Genomic DNA, 21,956 nt, shown 5'->3' on the forward strand with positions numbered 1-21,956 from the left:
GACCAAAAGTAAAAGCAATTAAAATGGATTTTAAAAATTGGGGGTTCTTTTTTTCCTGTATTTTCTGTTTTCTGAGCCTTTAGGAGAGCTGCATCTTTAACTTTTTCTCTGCAATTCTGAGGGTTAGRAGCTTCTCTCTCTTTCTGAAAAAGAAAAGAAAAATAAAAATTCTATCTATCTTAACTCCACTTCCTGATTCCAGCAGTCAGGCTGTTAACAAAAAGACTTGCTAAACCGAGGAGGCTATTGCAAGAGCTGCCAACACTTCCACATAAATACTCATATCACAGAGGTCATCTGCACAACTTGCCACTCTCATTAAAGAAGCGAAATAGTGAGCAGGCCACTGAGCTATTAGCAGTACTGAGCTATCCTCACATTTTTCCCATGAGCTCATTCGTGCAGTACTTTAATGCAGCTCATGTGGTAAAATACTCCTGACCATGCCATGCCATGCCAGAAACAAGGACTTTGGTCTTCAGAGTTGCTAATTCAGCCACAGCAACACATATTAAAAGAGATGTTAAAAAAATAAAGGAAGGAATTCTGCTTTTACTGTCATGGAGGACTTAAGGTTTTGCCAGGGTGCCAACAAAGTGCAACAGGAAAGTCCTCAGCGTCTGGAGGTGTTTGACCCAACACAGAGTTTGTAGCAAGTGGTTTCTGTTGAGAGCCTGCCTCCTCTCTTCCAGGTCCTGCCCAGCACTCACTCACGCCTGCTCATACCTGCCAGCCCGTGCAGGGACAAGGGGAGGAGTTTGCTTCCCGTGCCTCTAAGGTCTGTCATTGCACAAGGCATGCTCCCGGCCCTCCCTTCAGGCTGGGCAGGCTATAAAGCCAGGGCCTCCAACAGCTTTGTTTAGAGCCAGGCTTTCAGGCGATCTACAGAGTCCACCCCCATGTTGGTCTAATGTCCCTCTGTAAAAGTTGCTGCCTGATTACTGTTGTTTAATTACTACCTGCTATCCCTACAGGACAGTCAAAACCACTGCACATTTCCTTTTTTCCTGTGCAAATGACTATGGTTTATAATCACACACTTTTTCTTCCTTCTGTGCTTGGGAAGGAGGAATGAAGGTGTGGAAGTGGCTGAAGTAACTTGGTGATGATAGGAAAAGGTTTGGCTGTTGAGAGTTAAGCTGGCTTTCATGGCATTAGAGACTGCACCTATTTGGGACTATTCAGGCAAGGAAGCAGACTGTGAAAGCTTAGCTCTTAAATTCTCTCTTCCCTTGTCTAATTGATTTCACCCTTCTTAAAATCCTGTGTGCTTAGGAACATCTTTGCCTGCCTAAATTGCTGTTTTGACTCGCCAGCAAGGCCTGCCTTCTTGCTATCATCTCTAGAGCCAGTATAACTTTCTTCTGCCTTGATGGACAGAGCTCAGCAAGTGATGGATGTACAAAGTGGTCAGGTTCTCAAGAACTCTCAAGACAAACCCAGATTTCCTTTGGTAAAAGTAGTTAGAAAATTAACCAGGCAGGTAAACGGCTGCCATGTGTTTCACCTGATTCATGGTGTTCTCCTAAATTCCAACCCTCTGTCTCACTCATCTTTTATCTGGATCGAGCCTGAACTTCCCCATTTGGGTCTAACTTTATGACAGGCCAAATAAGGTGACCAGCAGAGGACACTGGATTTCTTTATCAACATCCTTTTTGCTCTCAGCCTTCCAACTCTGCAACATTACTCAGTGACTGCTCTTAAACTGCTTTTGAGTGCAGTAATTGTCTATATCTTTTCTGCCAAGGTATATTGTGGGTCCTTRCTACAAGCCAACTATATAACCTGAAATACAGCTGCTGTCCTTAAACCAGAAATTGAGTATAATCTACAGTGTGCAGTGGCACCATGTCTCATTTTTCAAAGGTGGGATTAGTTGTGATCTGGACATTTTCTGTATTACACAGAGATAATTTATTTTGGCTTTCCTAATTAATTGTGTTAAGGTTGTTTCAAAACCTCAATTATGCTCCAGTTCTTCAAATGTTTGTCTCCAGAGAAGCCAGGAGTGYCAAACCAGGCATGATTTTTATTTAAGTCTCAGAATTTTCCTTTAATAAACCAAGTAGCTACATTACACACAAGGCTTCACTACAAACTCCTCCTACAGCTATGCATTTATTAATTTAGGGGGCTAATCTCTGCCCTGCCTGAAGCGTTGGAAGAGATGCTTCTGAACAGTTATGCCTGGTAGCAATTTGTCACAGTTAGGTCTGGTTTAAAAAAGGAGCATGGACAGTGTTTCTGCAGCATAGGCACATGTGAATAACCTCAGGGAAAGAGTACCCCACGTGAACAAAGCCAGTGGCAAGGCCTGGAGGATCAGGAGAGAGCTGCTCAGGTGCTTGTGCTGTTCCTTAGGCAGGTACCGCTGCAGGATCAGGCCAGTGGGTCTCAAATCCCTTAGGATATAAGCCCAAGGAGTTCAGCAGTGTTTTGAAACCTCACTGCTTTTATGAGGCAAAACCTCTTTCAGGCTGAGTTATTTTTTCACTGAGTCACCCCTGCTTTGGGAGGGGATTTTCCCTGAGAGGGGAAGGCAACATTTCTGGAACAAGCCATGGCTGCCAGCGAGATGCAGCCTCACGGACACAGAGCCAGAGCAGAGCACCAGGATGTCCCCAGAAGACCTTGGTCTCCCATTTAGCTGCCAGACCCCTGGGACTCAGGTTCACTCTGCCCTTCTACCCTGAGGAAAGACAGGCCTTACTACATGCTCCGAGTGAACGAGAGGAGACAAATTATCAGCTAATGCCTGGATAAACCCAGGGCTTTACTGCAGGAGCAGGTGACTGTCCCTTGTGAAGCACCACGCTTGACAGGGCAGGTAGGCACAACAGAGAGTCCTGTTATCAAACAGGCATGAAATACAGTAATAGTGATAAAGATGGTTTAAAAACACAAGCAGCTAAGCCAGGAAGTGGATGGGGAATAAAAAGAAAATAATGAATCACTTGGAGGGCAATGTGACAAGCAAGGGGCTGATAATGGTGGCACTGAAACCGTACTGAAAACAAAAAGTTAACAAATGCAAGGAGAAAAAAGCTAATATAGATTTCAAGGGAGATGTATTTTTGCAGCCAAGGGTCACCACAGCAACAGCTCCAACACCTGCCTCCTCTACCTACTGAGGTCYCAGAGGAAGATGTGCCACAGCATAAGTTTTTTAGGAGAAGAATCAACAAGCAATTTTCAGTAGTTTGTGTCAATATGGATAAAGACTGAAAAATAATCAATAGCTGTTTAAATTCAACCTTAAAAATCCAGACTCCAACCTTGCATCACTTCCATGCCTGGGTAGTCTTGAAGTCATGTGTCAGGAWTATGGGAGCAGAATGAGGAACCTAAATGAGTAAACCCTTGCTAGGTCATGCTTACTATAATTAAATTCATTATGTTTGGGTATGTGAGACTCCAGAATCCCTCTCTGTGGAGGACCACACTGGAAATTCAGGGSAAGGAGCGCAGGTTGCAGAAGGAAATAAATTAGAGAGACCCTCACAGAGTGAGTCTGCGCGACTCCACTCAGTGCTGCAGTTGTAGTTCCTCTGTTAAAAGTTACTGTAACAGAGAAGTAGTCTAGTTTTTACGTGGTCTCACTTTACCATCCAGCATTCAATATCCAGTACTGGCTGATTTGGCAAATTAGTTCTATAATTATTTCTATAAAAAATAATAGCATGTTCTTTATTCTGTGCAATTGTAGTTACTTCTCTTATTTACCCTTCAATCTGCATATTTGTAAAGGAATCGCATCCTCTTTTTCTTGGTACAGAAGAATGGGGAAAACAGTTACTACTCACTGCACACCAAGGCATACGTGCAGAACTCCAGAGAAGTGTACAGTCAGCTCATGTATTTCATGAAATCAAATTCATTTCAACTATAATTCATAAGATTTCCCAGAAAAAGGAAGAGTTAACTCAATATATGATGTTAGAACATTCTTCTATTAAAGGACTTTACCTCTGTGGCATGAGCATTCATGACTGTTGGYGTTTATAGGACTAGTAAACATTACTATCACTACCTGCACCAACTGATCTATCATACTCAGCTACTTCCATTGAACTCTCAATATATGTTACTTCAGCATCTCATGAACAYGTCCACGCACATTTACACCAGATTTGTTTCTTTTTTAATACTGCTGCAATGTCACTGACGTCAGTGGAGTGTTTTCTGTACAGATAAAGGGGAAGAAGAATCAGGACCTGAGGTTATGACCTGCTATTTGAGAAGAGAATTTGAACAAATGAAATTACAGGCTAAAATTTAGCTAAGGAAGTAGTGTTCAGATCTTGAAGGATTTGAGGTTACAGCTCAGGTTTGAAATTAAGCAGAAGTAAGGGCCTGCTATCAGTCAGAACTGAGAGTACCCAAAGTAGTTGAGATTTTAGGAGAGATTGAGAGATATCCCCAAGACTACATCTCTAAATGGAGGAAATCTTGTAACATGCCCTCTTTCTGGAAGATTTCCACTGTGTTGTGGTGTATCTGAGTGGGAAGTATGCAATTCTTCAGGTGGAGAAGCAAAACCATGGAGATCCAGGGCTTCAAAAGTTGCCAGGTTTCTCAGCTTTCTCATGAACCATGTGGTATGTGCTGTTTGTTCTTTAACATACCTGTTGCTGGGACCAAGCTTTAACCTTCCTGTCTCTATACAAAAGATCCTGAATATCTAAAGGATGTACAACCAAAGATGAAGAACCAGAAGGTAATTTTTAAAATTCAACCTCTTTGTTTTACTATTTCATGATTTTAAGGCCTACTTCATGAAACAGGTTAAAACTCCTAGAGAACAAATGGTAAGAGGTTGATTTCTTGACATTTTACCTAGCAGGTTCTTTGAGGATTAAAAAAAAAAAAAAATCACAATTAAATCAGGGCTTCCCCTCAGAAAACTATACTTCCCTAAACATTTCATCAAATGTCAACAAGGCAGATCAGATATGGGGAAAAGAAAGAGAAAAATATGATCCACTATTATTCAGTGGCGCAGTGCTAGGAAACTTCCTTTTTTATGCTTCAGTGAATAGCAATTCATATATGGATCTCAGAGGTTGGGCAGTAACCCACATGACATCATTAGGATACTGGAGAAAACTTCCTCACATACCCTCTGAAAAGCAGGATGGGATGAGTCTGGCTTTTTACAAACAGTTGAGGAGTAAAACTTGCTGCATATGGTAAAAGTAAGAGCTGGAACAGAGCCATCATATCACTGAGTCTGTCTCCCTCACAGAATAGCATGTGCTTCCTCATGTCACCCATGAAGATGCGACTGCGCTGGGTCTCCATGAGGACAACAAGAAACAGTTGGCAAGGTGCTCCAAAATAGTAAGCTCGGATGGGTTGTGACTTGAATTTTAACTGGAAGGGAGGATTTCCGTAAAATCTGAACTATAGATGTCAAAGCAAATTCATCTTTCACCGTACACCCAAATGCATCCTGCTGAGTTTAAGGGACTGCACAGATGTAACAGAGAGAAGAATCTGTTCCCACTTCTTCTTACCCTTTAGAAGGAGTCAGCCATCAAAAAGGGACAAGTAACTCTCCAGGGGGCAGATTACGCAGATCCTTGCTTACATATCAACTCAGAAAGGAAATATTAGGAATAGGCCAGCAAAACCAAAACCTCTTGTTCCCAGCACAGCCGGGACAGGGATTCAGACGGTTGAACAGCAGAGGAATTATGACCGCTCCTTTCAAAAACTGGAGGTGGACCAGCTCTGCTCCATTTCATACAGATTCAAAGAGGAGGTAGCAATCAAGAGGATTCACTTCCCAGTCTGTGATGTTCAGTGGGAGGCTGAAGCCTCCTTTCAGGAGGATCAGAAAAACTAAAGAGGGACTTTCTCAGGTTAAAGACTGGATGCCTGGAAAAACCCTGCCAGTCTATCATGGTCTTCATGCTATACAGTTGACATATTTTACACGCTTTCAGAAGGCATAACACTGCATTTTCAATAAACATGCATTCCCTAGCAAGAAAACATCTTTAGTCTACAGTACCCAGCACATGCATTCAGAAGTATCCTAAATTTAGACTTATGGTATACCAGGGAAGAGTGAAGCATACTTTATTAAGCTAAGGCAATCCAAATTTACCACAGTATTTAACAAAGCAACTCCGATTTTAGTTTAAAATCTCCTAAGGTATTCTGACAACATATAATTTTCTTTCCTAAGAAAGTTTAGAAAGGAGTTGGAGTTATGGAGAGAGACAATAAATCAAAACTAATGTTTTAGATTTCTCTGAGACACCAAATTTTTACCATCTCCACCTTCAACAGATATAGTCCTTTGGCTTTACTAACAAGAATTCATTCAGTTTCCCCTAAATTCAAAAGCCAGGCTACTTACCCTAAATGAGGAAGGAAGCAAAAGCAYGATCCTGGTTGGCCCACTGTGTTACTGTCAATTACTGCAGCATGGAGAACTGAGATGCTATCTACAGCTCAGCAGTGACAGAACTCAAGCTAAAAATAATGTGAATATACATGATAGGAATGCACCRTCTTCATGGCTGCAGGAATCACCACACATGTGATGGCAGTTCTCTTTTTTTTGAAGAAGAGCTAATTTTTAATTACCCCGCTCCACTTATTTTGCAGCTTGTATGAATATGGTGTAAACTGATTTAATTCCTGTTCCTATCAGAAAGCCACACCTCTGGACACACGCTTTATGTTAAGTTAGTGACAAATGAGAAATAGCAAGAAAATTAGCTTGAGAAACATGGCACAAAATCTTTCTAGTTAGGCTAACTCACACTGAAATTTTTGTACCATATTTTACTTTGCCTGTACTCTAAGGAACCAGATTTTATGCACAGGATGCAACCCAAGCAGTGACATTTCTATAAATGACATTTTCAGGAGGACAAGGTTCAATCTTTCAAATTTTAGCCCCAAAGGAAAACTCAATTCATCAAAAAGCAATTCACCACCATGCAAAACCTAAGTTGTAGATCAACTTAAAATAAATAAAGAAAAAATTTTCCACATCCTGCAACTAACCCTTACCCCCTTGTTTTCTTAATCTTGACACATAAATTTGCTGCAAAAGGTTTGTAATTACTGCATGTCTGCAAATTATAATGGAAGGTGCAGAACCATGGGGGAACTGAGGTAAAGCAACTGCAGGAAATATTAACCAAACTATGCTGTAGAATCAAGATCTGCTGCCAGTCACCAGAGGAACAGTCTCATTTCAAGCAAGATTACATATGTACTTGGTGATCAAAAAAGGAGTCTATATAATAATCAGAACAAGAGAAAAAAGCTTGTAGAGAGCTTACTTGATTTTTCTTCTTTAATATTGTACTCCAGCACGTCAGGAGCCTCATTTTGGGCTGGCAGGCGGACTGCAAGGACCATGTTGTTCACATTACCTTCTTTCCTAACCAAGAATATCTGAACAAAGAGAAAAGGAATCAGGAGCTTAGCTAAATTACATGAGCTTCTGAACTTTATTTAGGTTACTCACAGTGAAGTTCTTTATCAGTTCACTCCACTTTTAAATGATCTTATTTTAGCTTCATTCCACTTGGTCAAATAACGACTAAAGGGACATTCTCTCTGGGTGAAATTCAGGCCAGCCAAGGAACCAGTAAAATTTCTATGCATTGGTGATGTCCCACTCAAGCCTAAGGCAAACCATTTCACTAACTGATCAGTATGAAGCTGCACTCACAATTTGTCAAGTGATGCCCCTCACAGAAATGCCCTAAATCAAGCAGAGTTCACCCTAGAATGTCTCAACTGAAAGCGAGTGACTTACCTGTGCTTGTAGAGGCAAAGGACTGAAATATGCAAGAGTGAAAAGTATAGCAAAAGGTTCTGATGGCTAGCATGTCTCATAGAAGAGTATTATCATAGGACCATAGGACAATTCAAGTTGGAAGGGACCTCAGGGGGTCTCTAGTCCAAGCTCCTGCTCAAAACAGGGTCAGCCATGAGATCAGGCCAGGTTGCTCAGGGCTTTGTCTAGTTGGATCTTGAAAACCTCCAAGAACAGAGATGGCACAAGCTCTCCAGGCAACCTGTCCTCACGGGGAGGAATTTTTCTCCGGTATCCAATCTGAAACCCTCTAGTTTCAATATATGCCCACTGTGTCTTGCCCTCCAACCATGCACCACTGCAAAGAGCCCAGCTCCATCTCCTCAAAGACCTGCCTGTAAGTACTGGGGGGCTGTTGCGAGGCCCCCCAAAGAAGTCTCTCCTCCCAGCTGAACAAGCCCTGATCCCTCAGTCTCTCCTCAGAGGGCAACTGCTCCAGCCCCCAACCATCCTGGTGGCCTCTGCTGAACTTGATTCCATTTGTCAATGTCTTTCCTGTACAAGATAGCCCAGAACTGGCCATAAAGTGTCATTGTGGTCTGATCTAACAAGTGCTGAATAAAGGGGGATAACCACTTCTCTCGATCTCCTGCCTGTGCYCCTGCTCATACAGTTCAGGGTTCTGCTGGTCCTCATTGCTCCTAGGGCGCATGGCTGGCCCACTCTCAGCTCACTGCCCACTAGCTCCCCAGGGCCTTTTCCGCAGAGCTGTCCCAGACAGGCAGCACCGAGCATGTAACACTGCCAGGGGCTCTTTCTGCACAGGGGCAGGATTTTGCAATTGTCCTTGCTGAATTTCATAAGGTTCCTGTCAGCTCCATCCCTCCAGCCTGTTTATGTCATTCTGGATGGCAGCCTTGCCCTCAAGTGTAKTGACTGGTCCCAGAATCACAGATCAGTAGAGGTTGGAAAGAACCTCTGGAGATCATCTAGCCCAACCCCTTTGCTCAAAGCACAGTCACCTAGAGCAGTTTGCTCAGGTCCGTGTCCAGTCAGGTTTTGGATGTCTCCAGGAATGGAGACTTCACCTTGGTAACCTGTTCCAAGGTATAACTGCCCTTCCTTACAGTAAATTTTTTTTTCTTATGTTTAAATGGAATTTCTTGTATTTCAATTTGTGCCCATTGCCTCTTGTCTTTTCACTGGGTACCACGGAGAAGAGTTTGGCTCTGTCTGCTTTACTCTCTCCCATCGGACACATACCCAGGAACTCATACACATTGATAAGATCCCCCCTGAGCCTTTCATTGGAACCAGYGGAACTGCTGGAACCATTGGTTCCCACCAATGGAGCCAGTACAAGAAAAAAAAAAAAGAGAGAGAGAGAGAGAAAAGTAAGAAGAAAAAGAAAAAAGAAAAGAAAGAAGAAAAGAAAAGAAATCTCATCATTCTTTGCATTGTGTGAGCTGCCAAGAGTGTTTCTAATTACAGCTCATTGTCAAGGATATTTTTAGCTTGCACCTTGAAGCTGCAGATACAAAGACAAAGTAATCTTTACACTTATATCTTCTTTGATAGCAGCTTTTGGCTGGAGAGAATCAAGGCATTTTTATAAAAACTGAATTAAAAATTGGGCTAATTCTAGAGACTGGAAATTAATACTGGAAAGGAGACGTGTGAGTTGCTAAAATGATTTATCAATTATTATGCAGTGGAAATCTACCAAGAAAACTTTGATTTCTCAGGCAGAGGAATTAAAAAGAGTCTGCCTAGAAGCCAGGGTCTTTCTCTGCATGACTCCCAACCATAAGAACATCTTGTGCCCCTTTGAAGCAACCATGCTAAAAACACAGCTTTGGGGCAGCCTTGCAATCTGACACAGTGCCATGGCCTTGGCCTTGGCCATTAGTAGGAAACTGAGCCCCCATGGGCTCAGATTCACTTGAAGTGCAGAGAAAATCCAAATGGGATATAAATGCATGGCAAAGGGGTGCATGCCCAAAATAGGCCTATTTCCAATACAGGGCAGTCSCAGCTTTCTATGTAAGAGAAGGAATCTGCAGGCAGGAAAAAGCCCTACAAGCTCTCTCTGCCTCAGATCCTACCACCTACATAACAGAATGGTCCCTGTAACCTACCTCAAGAGGCTACTGTGACCTTTGGGCCTTAGACAGCACTATCTTACATTGCATTGGTCAAGTGTTTCCTTTGAAATTAAATTTGAACAAGGAGAGAAGTGAAACCTGGAAATGAGTCACTTCTGTTTTCTGATGAGCAAGACTGGTTTCCCTGGCTCCAGAAGCTAAAATTGGGCCATGGCTGTTAAGATGAGAGGGAGATGGGTTTTCTGAGCTGTACCTAACCCTACTTCCTGGGTCAGGACTGGTAGACAAATGAGTCTCTGCCATCATAACCAGTGATGGGAGAGGTCTGGAGCTGGTTCAGCTTTGGGTGAGTTCTAGAAAGTGGGAGAGCAGGCAAACCCAGCACCTAGGGCATCAGCATGTGCTTCCCGCCGCAGCTGGCAGCCTGCCCTTGCCGTGGGATACCTCTGACATGCAAGCTCTTCTGCTGCCTACTTAGTGCTGCAGTTGAAGAGAGTGCCCGAGAAAGGTGTGAGCAGGAGGAACAGAGGCACGATTTATTGCCATAACTGCTCAGAGATGCAGACCAGCCCTGCCAGCAAGGACTAGCTAACAGCAGAGGAGCCTCAGGGCCATGCACAGCTATAAAGACAGTCATTCAGGTCTCCCTTTATAGACAGCACAGAAAAATAAAGACTTCTCAAGCATAATTTGTTCAGCCTATTTGAGAAGTCTGGTTTAGGGCGAGGTGAATTGTGTTACACTACCATGGTGACTCTCCATCATCAACAGAGGTGGTCCAGCTGCCTCACTCAAGAGCAGATGTCTATATTGCGGGCAGTTAATTGGGATGGCAGAATCCCACTAGAGGTTGTCGTTCAGTTCATGCTAGATATTAGCCCTGTCACAGATTTTTTTCATAAATTAGCAAAAGGGCAGGTCCACACCTCCTCAGCTCAGTTCATTTGCCCTCCACAAACCTGACTAGGACACCTATCCCTTACCATGCCTCTTTACCAACACCTGAAGAATGGAGAACTCCCTTTTCTACAGAGCAGTCCTTCATAAGCAAGCTCCGAACTTTGCACAAGACTACCATTTTCTGACACTCAGCCCACAGGGACTAGCTACCAGCTACTACAATGAAAGCTATTCCCAACTACTCCCAGGATTTCAGGGCCTTTTCTTCAGGAACCAGTTTTATTACTCCAGATTAGAATAGTCAACATATAAACCCTGCCAATGCTATTCCTCAGCCTAGCCTAACAGCTAAGAATAGTCTCTCCGCTCTGCTCATCTGTGATGCTCTCATCCACTAGACCACTTTAAGATCTCCCACCCTACTGATTGCTTCAAAGCAATGCAAGGAAAGCTCTTCACGCTCCCCTGTAAATCCCTGAAGCTGGGCTACGTGTGAGCATCCAGGGTCCTCCTGTGCTCCCTCCAGAGTTAATCCCTGTGCCTAGATAAGAGACAGAAGTTAGTGGGGAACAACTGAACACCACCTCTTTGTACCCACCTTGTGCCAGGCCGTTACCTCTAAAAATCTCCGCACCTTGGAGAAGAGTATGGCCTTATTTAATCCACATACACCCTTGACTATGAAACATTCCCTTCTGCAAGCTAAAGCTTTTTCCCTTTTTTTTAGACCATTCAGTTCTAAAATTTCTTGCTTGAAATAAAATGTGTGCAGAGCTATGGGAAAATACTGCAGGAGGCTACAGGACAAGGTGTCTGCAAAGATCTGAAAGCCCAGAAGAAACAGGGCAGTGGTACCTGGTTTTGAAATGGATGGGAAGGCAACTCTCCTGAAATTACTAACTATATAAAAACAAAGGGGCAGACTGTCTTGCTCATAAAAAACCATAATGTCTGTTTTGCACCTGTGTGAGTAGCTAAAGCATCAAATAGTAGTGGAAACAAAAAGCAGAGTCTACTAAATATTTCTGATTCCACAGGAAAAAAAGCACTGCTCTCCTAATCAGCTCCACCAAGGAGAAGAAGCGTGGCTGTCTGAACTGAAGCTGCTTTGGACTTACCCCTGCTGTTTCTTTGCCAAGTATTGCCCCAGCCCTTTCTTGGTTCATGTTCAGCTGAAGCCAGACAGGGCAGGTTTTGATGAGTTTATCAAGGATGCTGATTCCTGGAAGTGGGAGGCAGTTTCGCAGGGCAATGGCCTGGCAGAGCTGTGTCTCTTTTCCCTCTTTGCCAGGGTCGTTGATTGGGCTGAAACACAACAACAGAGTCCCTTGTAAGCAGAAGTGTGGATGGATAACTTTGGGGGTGGGGGGGGAAGGATTGTAAATGCAAACGTGCAGCCACACGCAGAGGCACTTACACACCACAAAAGCTTCATGAGTGGCCTGTGCACACAATGGTGTGTGTACAGGCCCCCGGGAGATGCATAACCCCTTCCTAAGGAATATGGGCTCATGCTGCTGATGCATGCCTGGGTTTCAGACCACAAGCTTACAGGGTATTTTGCACCGAGGTTTGTCAATTTGAGCTCATTCTACCTACCTTTCCTGAGTGTGGGCATCCAGAAACAGAGGTACACAAAGAAGCAGCTCGCAATACTAGTAGAGGGTAGAGTGTGTCAGTCCCTGGGCTCCCATCCTCCAGCCAAAGGATAAGCGTAATGTTTTGTGGCTGCAAAGGGTGCAATTGGAGGGTGCTGTGCAGTGGGGGAACTGGGCCCCAGGGTCTAACTAACAGTCAGGAATACAAACATCCTGAGCCACAGCATCTGTTTAAAGTCTGCAGGGGCCATACAGCCTGCAGCTCATCCTGTCTCTGTGCCACTGTCAGCATTTCTCTAATCACTCAGGAGCTGTGATGAAGCACCAGTACAGTATCTTGTCCTGCTCTCAGAGACTCTTGGAAGACATCTGCCAATAGTAGCCAGAGGCACCTTCAGATGCTCTGATTTTTTGGCAGCSTCCTTCTGCACCCAGCTAGGGTCCCCTTAGGTAGCCTGCAAAAAGCAGACTAAGAAGACTAAGCAGACTAAGACATCCCACTATTCAAGAATAACCCTGAGTGCTCCCCAACTCCACTGATGAGTCTGTGCTGATAGTAGCAGCTGGTTGTTGCAAAGCCTGGTGTTCCACGCTCTGCCCCAGCACCCAGAGAAGCCAGGGCTGATGAGGATGGGGGAAATCCTCCACCTTCATTAATATCAGTGTCACAAAGTATGGGAGGAGGAGGATGTGCTTAGGATGCCTTCAACAGCAATTTATCCACTACAGAACAGACAATTTCACTTGCTCTCAAAGGCTGATCTGCAACAGAAGAGTAATTCAGGGTCCAAACCCCTGTAGGTTGCTCAGCGTGACCTGTGCCATCCTGCAGGACAAGCCCCAAAGGACATAAACACAGTGACCCCTTTCGCTCTGCCAGCCCAAGAGAGAATGGGAGGGAGCACAGGAAGCTCATGGATAAACACTAGAGGGAGCTTGGGAAGGAAGGAAAAGAAGTCTTGATTTTCCTTTTTTTCCTGCAACATTTGCCATTTTGCCCAGGCCTGCAGACATAATTGGAAGCTCCAGAAGGCTGCATGGGAGCTGCTGAGTGACAAGAGAGGAGCTGTCCTGTGACACCATGTGCTAGTAATAGCCAGCTGCACCTTATTCCTCAGAGCATATACTTAGCTATGTAGGAGAGGTAAGAATATTGAAATTATGCTGTTGAGAATATTAAAGACCTGGGACATGCTCCCTTTTAGATTCCTGTCCTGATCAGAGAAGGAAAGAGCTAATTCTATTTATTTTTAGTCCCTGCAGTCTAATGGCAGAATGGAATGAAATGTTGGTTTCTGGCTGTGGCGCTAGTTCAAAAATGTATTTATATAGTGCAGTCAGCGGAACTATTTGTGCTGAAAGGTCAGTGCTTAAGGGCTCTGCTAGATCAGGTTGTAGAGACAGGGGACTGTCTTGTGATCCATTTGATTAACTGTTTTTAAAAGATACTTTAAAAATGAAGAAAATATAGGAGAACATATAAGAATACATTTTTATTTATCAGTTTTGCCATTTAGATGTCCAAGTTGAAATGAGCAGGACTCTTGCTTTTGATTTGGTGTTATTTTAAGTCTTTTTTTTCCCCATTTTTTTTAAGATATAGATCTTCAAGTATGTACATTTCAAATAAGGTCAGATTTAAACTTCTGAGGGAGAGTCCCTTCAAAGGCCTAGTCTAACACAGCATACTTATCCCAAAAGCTAGTTTTTACAAAAATAGTCTTTTAATCCCCAAACCAACAGTGAGATTTTTTTTTAATAGAATTTTTTATTTTGCAATTCCCATAGAGAATCCTTCTGTAGAAAATATACATGCCCCTGCAATCCCACTTGCTGATTCAGGATATTAGTCCACAGAAACTTGATTCTAATCAATCCATTTTCATTGTCATAGCCAAGACAATAGCAATGGGAGAACTGTGCTAGAAAAGGCCAAGAGAAATAAGTGAAATGCTTCCTTTTCAGTTGGGATAAAAGCCTAGTTTGTCACATAAGTGAGGAAATATCTTTTATATACAATAGCATAAAGATTTTTAAGTAATATCATTTGAACAAAAATATAAAGTAAAATAGAGTGGAGGACAGCTTTTGGAAGTTAATATGATTCATCCCTCAGTCTCTCTTTCTTTACAGTAAAACTAAAAGAAATGCCTAGTAATTGTAAGAATGGAAAGCATTTGCTAGATGGCAACATTTCATACACAGTAATGAGAAAGAAGTAATGAGCTGAAGGAGAAGAAAGGTGAGTTATAATAAAATATCCCATAACACTGTTAGCAAAAACCTATTCCCCAAATTAGTCACACAAGCATGAATCTGATTTTGCCAATGATGTGTGAGACCTTGATCAAAAGGAGGTCAGTGCTGGTAATGCCTTGCTGGGGCACCAGAAGGCGAGAGGCATTGCAGATCCTGCTGTACTTGCTACGCTGACACTGAACTTTGTCACCCATTAGTTATCTAACGGGGAAAGAAAAGGGCCAGCAAAGCAACGATGCTCAGGAATCCCATCATCTGGGAGAAACACAGGTATCAACAAGGCCAAGGAAAGAATACAAAGTTACTTGGAGCCGGAGGTGAACGCCTGGCCCAGTGTGACGTGGGCATGGCAGGCTTGATACAGCAATGACAGGAACCTTTGAAGAGTGGAAGCAAAATGGAAAATTGTTCCAAATTTAGACATAAAATAGTTGAAGAGTCTGAAAATATTTGTTTTAATGGAAAAATGTCATGATTTGAGTGTGGGGGGGTTCAGTGCAGATAATTAAGGGCCGTGGGTGGGGTTTTTTTGGCAGAAAAGGAACCCAGCCAGCCTCAGGGCTGAGAGCCCTGGCATGGGGTATCCCTGCCACAAAAGCCAGCCCAGCCAAGGAGGAACTAAGCAGCCCATACCTGTACAGATGGAGGAAGAGGCAGCCCAGAAAAAGGGGAGGTTGAGTTAAAAAGGAGAGCCAAGGGGAATTATTAATGGAATCATATTAAAATAGGGGAATTTTAGGCTAGATGCTTCCTGACAGCAAGTTATAACTGATGATGGATAAGTTCCCAAGAGAAGAGGGAGAAAACTGCATTGCTCAAATCTCTTAAAATGGCATGTTTAGAGCATTAAAAAACACTTTGTTGAGTCAAATCCTGTGCTGGTAAAGAAATGGGAGTGAATGACCTAACAGACCTTTTCCAGCTGTAATGCYGCAACCCATGACACAGCAATTGACACAGTCTATGGTCCCCATACTTGACTTCTTTCCTGGGCACAGCTGTCACAGAAGTCCAGATGCCAGGCTGTGGGAGTGCTTAATCCAGCAATTTAATCTGGCTCCATAGCAAATTCTGCTGTTTGCTGCACAGAGAGGAGGGAGCGCAGGCAGCCCCCAGGTTCTTGCTGCGCTGCTAATTGCAAGGATTTAACGGGGCCTTCACAGTGAGCAGCCRGCCTTTGCTATTTTGCTTGCTCAGAATTCATGCACTGGATGTTTTTTAAGTCCACAGTTTTCAGAAATAACATGCTGTCTGGCCAAATCTTTCCTCCTTCTTCCACAGGCTTACAAAGCCCTTTGACTAATAAAGGCTCATTTTTGCTATGTGCAATGTAAAGCCAGACCTAAAGCTGCCTGCTCCTCATTTTTGTATTAAGTTCTTACTGCAAAGCAGGATTAAATCTTGCAGCTACTCTGCTAAATTGAACTCAGTTGGGATGCAGGGTGCCTACGTGTTGCATGCTGATTGGCACAACAGATCAATTAATTGCATAGTGATTACGTTTACACACCTGCACCAATTTGGCAGAAGGTATCAGGTGCTTGGTTGGAAGTAATAATAATGACAATGGTGATTTGAATTATTGCACAGTGACTGCGCACTGAAGTAATATAACCACCATAACTCATTTCTTTACAAACAAGGAGCCACACTTGCCAGCTGAATATTCCCAGAAATCATGAGTACTACAAGGGGTTGTAATCCACTAGACTTCATGCAGGCTTAGGCATAATTTTGCAAGGGCCTTTAGAAATATTGTCACACACTTGCAGATACCAGGGGTTTCCTGGTTGCATGTTATACAGGCTTGGTCACTCTGAACTCCCCAGAGGCAGCTGAGACACACGGAAAGTGTGTGCAATAGCAGAGGAGACTGTCAGATGAGCTAGGTGAGAGTTTCCATCCATGTTAGCCCCAGAGATCTGTGATGAACAGCTCCAGCTCCTGCAAGCAGCCATCAGTAGCGCTCACTCCACCATCCTCTTTACTCCTGCACATTTACAGTTCCTGCTTGTCACCCAGACAGATCTGAGAAGGTGCATCAGGTGTTATTAAATCTGAATCTTGAATCAGAAACCAAATGCTCTGTGACACACCTGCTGGTAAAGACTGAGGGCCTTAGCTTTGTTTAAGTAAACCAGGTGTAAAAATTAGGAACTAGTTTTTTATTATTACACTTAATGGCTTATAATTCTCTCCTGGGATCCTAAAAGACATTAAGAGAGAGCAAGAGCAAGGGTTTGCTGTGCTGTCCTTAAGTAAAGATACTCTGAGGTATTTACATTTGTAGCTGAGCAGCATCACAAGTCTTAAAATGTTTGCTGGCTGCCTTGTTATTGAGGGAAAAAGAGGGACAAGTGGCCACAAACTCCATATGCTAGGTGAAGAGCAACTCTCTGCACCAAAGCCACCCAGTACCTGAAGAGATACAATTCAGGACAAGCCACCTTGTGTGGAAGGAATCTCACATGTATGGAAACCTTTCAAGCACAGCAACACAGTTTACAAGGAGCATGAGAGCTGCAGCAGGAGAAAAAGCTAGAAGCTGCTGAAGCTGACACATCAGTCCTGGTGGAAATAGATGGACAATGCTGGTAATTCCTGTAACTGAAAGAGAGAGTTGGAAGTAAGGGATCAGATGATGTTGCTGAGACTACACAATTGAAAATACTGAGAGAAAATTCTCAGCCCTGGTCACATCAGGTGTTACAACCAATCCAGTTAAGACTCAGTTGCAGGACTCTGCCCTACTGCCAGTACGAATCATTGTATCCCTTTTTTCATATTGAATTTCATGCTGAAAAGAGCATGAAGCTCTGAACCTAGCACACTGGAGAAGGAATTACCAAAGTTACATGGGTAACAGCAGAAAAAGTGGCAATAAGGTTTCATTGGATAGACCCACTCTCCATAATAGCTACCTGTGCTTTTCTTGTTTTRGTATCACTTCTAATTAGATAGACTGATCAAAAATATTTGTTCTGACACTTGTGAATTCATGTGCTGTTACTTTCAGTTTGCTGGGAGGGAAGTTATGCAGTGCCCAATCTAGAGTACATCAAGCTTCCTTTTGCTTCCATCTTAGATGTGGTCATATCTCAATGCCTTCTCTTCATTCCCATAAACCAGCCCATCTTTGTCCCTCTGGTCAGTTCTGATCAACTAATCCAAAATGGAGAGGAGGGATTCATTTAATTTCTAGACCTGGCTTGGGTTATCTTGCTCAACTCTCATTATTTTCTTCAAACAGCTGGTGGAACTGAAGTACTGCACCCAATCTAGCTAGAGAGATAGTCCTATGATCCATAAACTTCTTGAGTCATTTCATCATAAAACAGAGTATTAACAAAGTGGGAAGGCAACAAAGAGACACACTGAAAAAACCATAGCACAACAGCTAAGGTTGTCCGCCAATGTTAACACTGCTTCACAGTAAATTCAGACTTTAATGAATGCTTTTTTCATATTACAGCCAAGAGATTTGACAAAAACCTAACCAACAAAAAGAAAAAAAAACACAGTGAAATACTCAAAAAGCAAAGAGAGAAGAAAGTCCTTGAGGTCTTCAGAGATTCACCACCCTTTACTTAGAAATAAAACAAAAATTTTCTTGAGGCCTGATGGGCAAAAGGAGAGAAAAAAGATCTATGCAGTTAAGCAAGCCAGAGGAGGTTCCTACATTATAATCTTCTGAGATGGACAGAAAAGAACTGAATGTAAATTGGATAATGGAGGTAACATGATGGACTAATTCAGTGTGTCCCATTAAAGAGACCTGCCTGTTCAGTAGTCCTACCTACCTTGCAGAACATTTGCCTTATTGGTCTACCTTGGTGATGTACATGCAAGTCAGGAAGTAGTCTAGTGCTTCTCGAACTGTGGTCTGCGGACAACCTGCGGTTGGCTGAGCACTTCCTCTTGCTCACTGCTTTCCTTGTTTCTCCTCCAGTGTTCATGTCCACTCTTAGTCTGTTTGGTCTTTGATCTGCAAGTGATGCCCTGTGTGCCCAGGTCTTTCAGTTCAGCCTGTAACGCACCATGCTTAATAGTCAAGGCAGCGGCTGTTCCAGCTACCAAAAGGTGAATGATAAGGCAAAGGGCGTCTTAAATTCTCTGTCTTTTCTTCCAGTCTCACCTACACCTTGTAGCTCAGCAAACATCTCTGTTCCCCATTTCGCTCCACTTTCTGATATTTATACCCTCAATTTCATCAATGAAGTTTTGCATGCTGCAATTGAGTGCTCGCTCCTGCAAACTTTTCAGTGTCTGTCAGTGTACTGATCACCTCTGCCCACCTCTGTGGATGCCAGCAGGGGTTTGTGCACACAGACTGCAGCCCACTTGCCTTTTTCCAGCTGGACCCTGCTTGCACTTGCTCATCAGTGCCTGCCAAAGTGGTGCAAGTCATCACCCCATCTGGGAGCTCTGCTGGTGGGCAAAGGGGGATCCAGTGCAGAACAGCTCATCTACCGTTAAACCACACACCAGCTTACTAGGTACACACCTCCCTGGTCACATAAGCTGACAGAAGGAATCACAAAAGTGAGAAAGTGCTATTATATTCCTAGGGAGTAACTGTGTAACAAGCAGTTGTATAGGTAGAAGAACAATATTTGAAGTGTCAGACTGTAGGTAATAAGCAGCCACAGATGGTTTTCTGCTCACATATGACAGCAGATTGCTCTTTTATAGAGGAAGGGGCTCAGTTTGCAGGTCTGATATATCAGCATTATACCAAAGTAACCCTTCAGGCTTGCACTGCTGGCTACAGGGCACAGCAAGGATAGCTTAGCTGACTCTGAATGTGTTAGCTGGGCCACAGGAACAGGCTGAGTGCAAAAACATGGAGCTCACTGGCAGAATAAGTTAGCTTGCCCTAAGCTCTGGTGCCCTGGCTGCTGTTGCTACCAAGTTTAAAGCTAATGAAAGTTTTTCTCCACAGCTTTGCAATCATACTAAAATACACCCTCAGCTTGTCTGGATTTTAAACTGAACAGACTCTGCTCCCATTCAAAGGTCTGGAGTCAGGTCAGCTCTGAAGAAGACTTGCTGGATGGGAGCTACTGATATCAGGAGTAACATGTAACTGCTGTCCCTCATCAGAAAGCAAATTGATTATTAAGACTGATTGATCATTAAGATCTTTCCCAAACACAGCTACCAGCATGAGCAGCAGGGCCGAGTTGCTCACAAGAGGAGATGGAGGGCTTGTTTGTGCTGTTTCCCGTAAACCACCTGATTTTGGTGGCTGTGTTATGTGGTTGGATTTCTGCTGTAGTCACCCAGAGAGAGTTCCCATCGCAGAAAGACTGAGCTCAAGCATTAGAGCCCACTCTCAGCTGCATCTAGAAGAGCTGCTCTTCCTCTTAATTTAGACAAGCTAAGAAAATACAAGCTAATTCTGGTAGTACCCAAGTCAGCTCTACTAACRAATAAGCCTTCTCATACTCATAACCACGGCATGGCAGAAACAAGATAAAAACAAACACCAAAAATGTACTGAAGGAAGAACCATTCTTTCAACCCACTTATTTTCCTCAGTTCTGCTGTTTCCTGCATTCATTAATGCAGAAATTAATGCAGACAGTATATGGTTTACAGCCCCAAAGTGAACTTGGACTACTATACTGGTGAAACATGTCTTGGCTCAAACTTACCTCACAAACTATACTGCTTTCTTTATTTAACCTTTCACATATATATTTTACATTCTACAATTTGTCTCAAAATATCTTATGAGCTGTCTTTCTCTTTTTACTCAGTCAAAACACATTCCAGCCTTAGAAATTAGCAYGTTGCAAGGTTTATTAGCCTACTCTGTTCTTAATAACAAACAGACAGTCTCTGTGTTAAAGATAAGTCCCTCTCCCCCTTATTCATAATCAGAGCTTTTAGGTCATTTGTCCCTTGCCTGTTTCAAACTCAAATTATTCTCTTAGGAATTTCAGCATATCTCTAAAACTACAGATATTTCTTTGTGTGCAGGCACTGAAGGATAATTTATACTTCTGCAAGGCTCTTTTTACTGCAAAGAAGTGAGTTTCTGAAACACAGGTCCAGCCAGAGGTCATTTCTGGTAAGGTCAAAGAAGCCAAAGAAAGAAGGTTTTCCTTGATGAAAAGCTGCAAAAGCATATGCTGGATAATTCTACTTGAACTTTTTTGGAAAGGTTTGTGAGGTGCAGGAACCAGATACAAACATGTAAAAGAAGATAAACAGTTTTCTAAGCTGTAAGAACAAAGGAAAGTCACCCAGCTTCCTCATCCTGTGGTGTTAATGCACTGGAAGGGCCCAGGAGAGCCACCAGCTGGAGAGAAGATGGATGAGTTTATTCTGTGCCTTTCAAAAATAGGTAAAATGTTTGAAGCCCAGAATACTCCTGTTTTGACGGCAGGGCCCGGGCTGCTGACAGAGGTTTCACCTCACCCTTTCCCAGCATATCTGGCCAGGAAGGAAGGCAGGAATGAAAACCCTGGGGACTCTTTTTCTATGTTGTATTCACTTAACAAAGCAGGGAAAGGGAAATGGAAAATAAAGGGGAGGGAGAAACTCCAAAATTCAAACTTTACTAAGAATACATTGTGATTTTTTAAAATAAAACCATTCTGTTTTAAACCCTGTATACATTTGAATCATTAAAAATGATTCAAAGTTGCTTGAAAGGTGTCAAAGCCAAAACTCTGGGCAAAATATGAAGAGAAATGTTTGACTAGTCATAAAAAGCAATGGGTTTCCTCACCTTGTCAGTGAATTTAGCGTAGGCAGATATGAGGCGCTAACCACAGACTTGTACAGAGCTGAGCAGTCTTCCCGTCTTTCAGAAACACCTGTGAACATCTATCTTAACCATGATTTGCAACTAGATATGGCCATTTTGCCATTGGGAATAAACCCATCAAACTTTTATCCTGTGATACCTTGAGGAGCAGAGCTAAGGCCTTAAGAGGTGCAAGGCTGGTGCACTTCTCATTAAGGCAYCACACTAACAGTCTTCAAACTAGTCATTCACTCACTGTTCTGCAGACCAAAAATGAATAATAAATGTATTTTGGATAAGATTTCTTTCCAGTGTCAATGTGAATGCTTTTCTATGCATGGTGCTGCTAGTAAAAAGTAAATAAAAAAATCTAACTCTATGAACCTACTTTTTCTGTCATTATTTATTCTTACTCCAGCAGTTTCAGACTCCACATATTTAATTTTGATTAGACATTGGAGAAATGCATTTATTTCTTGCTTTATGATCTGATAGGGTCCCCACCTGCATTCACACTGAGGGGAGGATAGAGATTTGCGTTGCTGGGA

At 42.9% G+C, this 21,956-nt stretch overlaps 2 protein-coding genes across 2 annotated transcripts in view; both read right to left on the reverse strand.

Moving 5' to 3' along the window:
• LOC112972648 (ras and Rab interactor 3-like) overlaps positions 1-21,956 on the reverse strand; it is a 178,850-nt gene that overhangs the window by 41,494 nt on the left and 115,400 nt on the right. The window contains exons 20-22 of the mRNA XM_026079456.1: positions 11,913-12,099; positions 7,308-7,422; positions 4,629-4,684 (exon numbers count right to left, since the gene is read on the reverse strand). Of these exons, the coding sequence (XP_025935241.1) occupies positions 4,629-4,684; positions 7,308-7,422; positions 11,913-12,099 (358 nt within the window). The remainder of the gene's footprint in view (positions 1-4,628; positions 4,685-7,307; positions 7,423-11,912; positions 12,100-21,956) is intronic.
• LOC112972670 (ras and Rab interactor 3-like) overlaps positions 10-21,956 on the reverse strand; it is a 33,530-nt gene continuing 11,583 nt past the window's right edge. Inside the window, exons 2-4 of the mRNA XM_026079528.1 lie at positions 11,913-12,099; positions 7,308-7,422; positions 10-143 (exon numbers count right to left, since the gene is read on the reverse strand). Coding sequence (XP_025935313.1) covers positions 124-143; positions 7,308-7,422; positions 11,913-12,099 — 322 coding nt within the window. The 3' untranslated portion in view covers positions 10-123. The remainder of the gene's footprint in view (positions 144-7,307; positions 7,423-11,912; positions 12,100-21,956) is intronic.

The sequence above is a fragment of the Apteryx rowi genome, unplaced genomic scaffold (assembly GCF_003343035.1).
Source record: "Apteryx rowi isolate R43461 unplaced genomic scaffold, aptRow1 scaffold_5, whole genome shotgun sequence".
Lineage (NCBI taxonomy): Eukaryota > Metazoa > Chordata > Aves > Apterygiformes > Apterygidae > Apteryx > Apteryx rowi.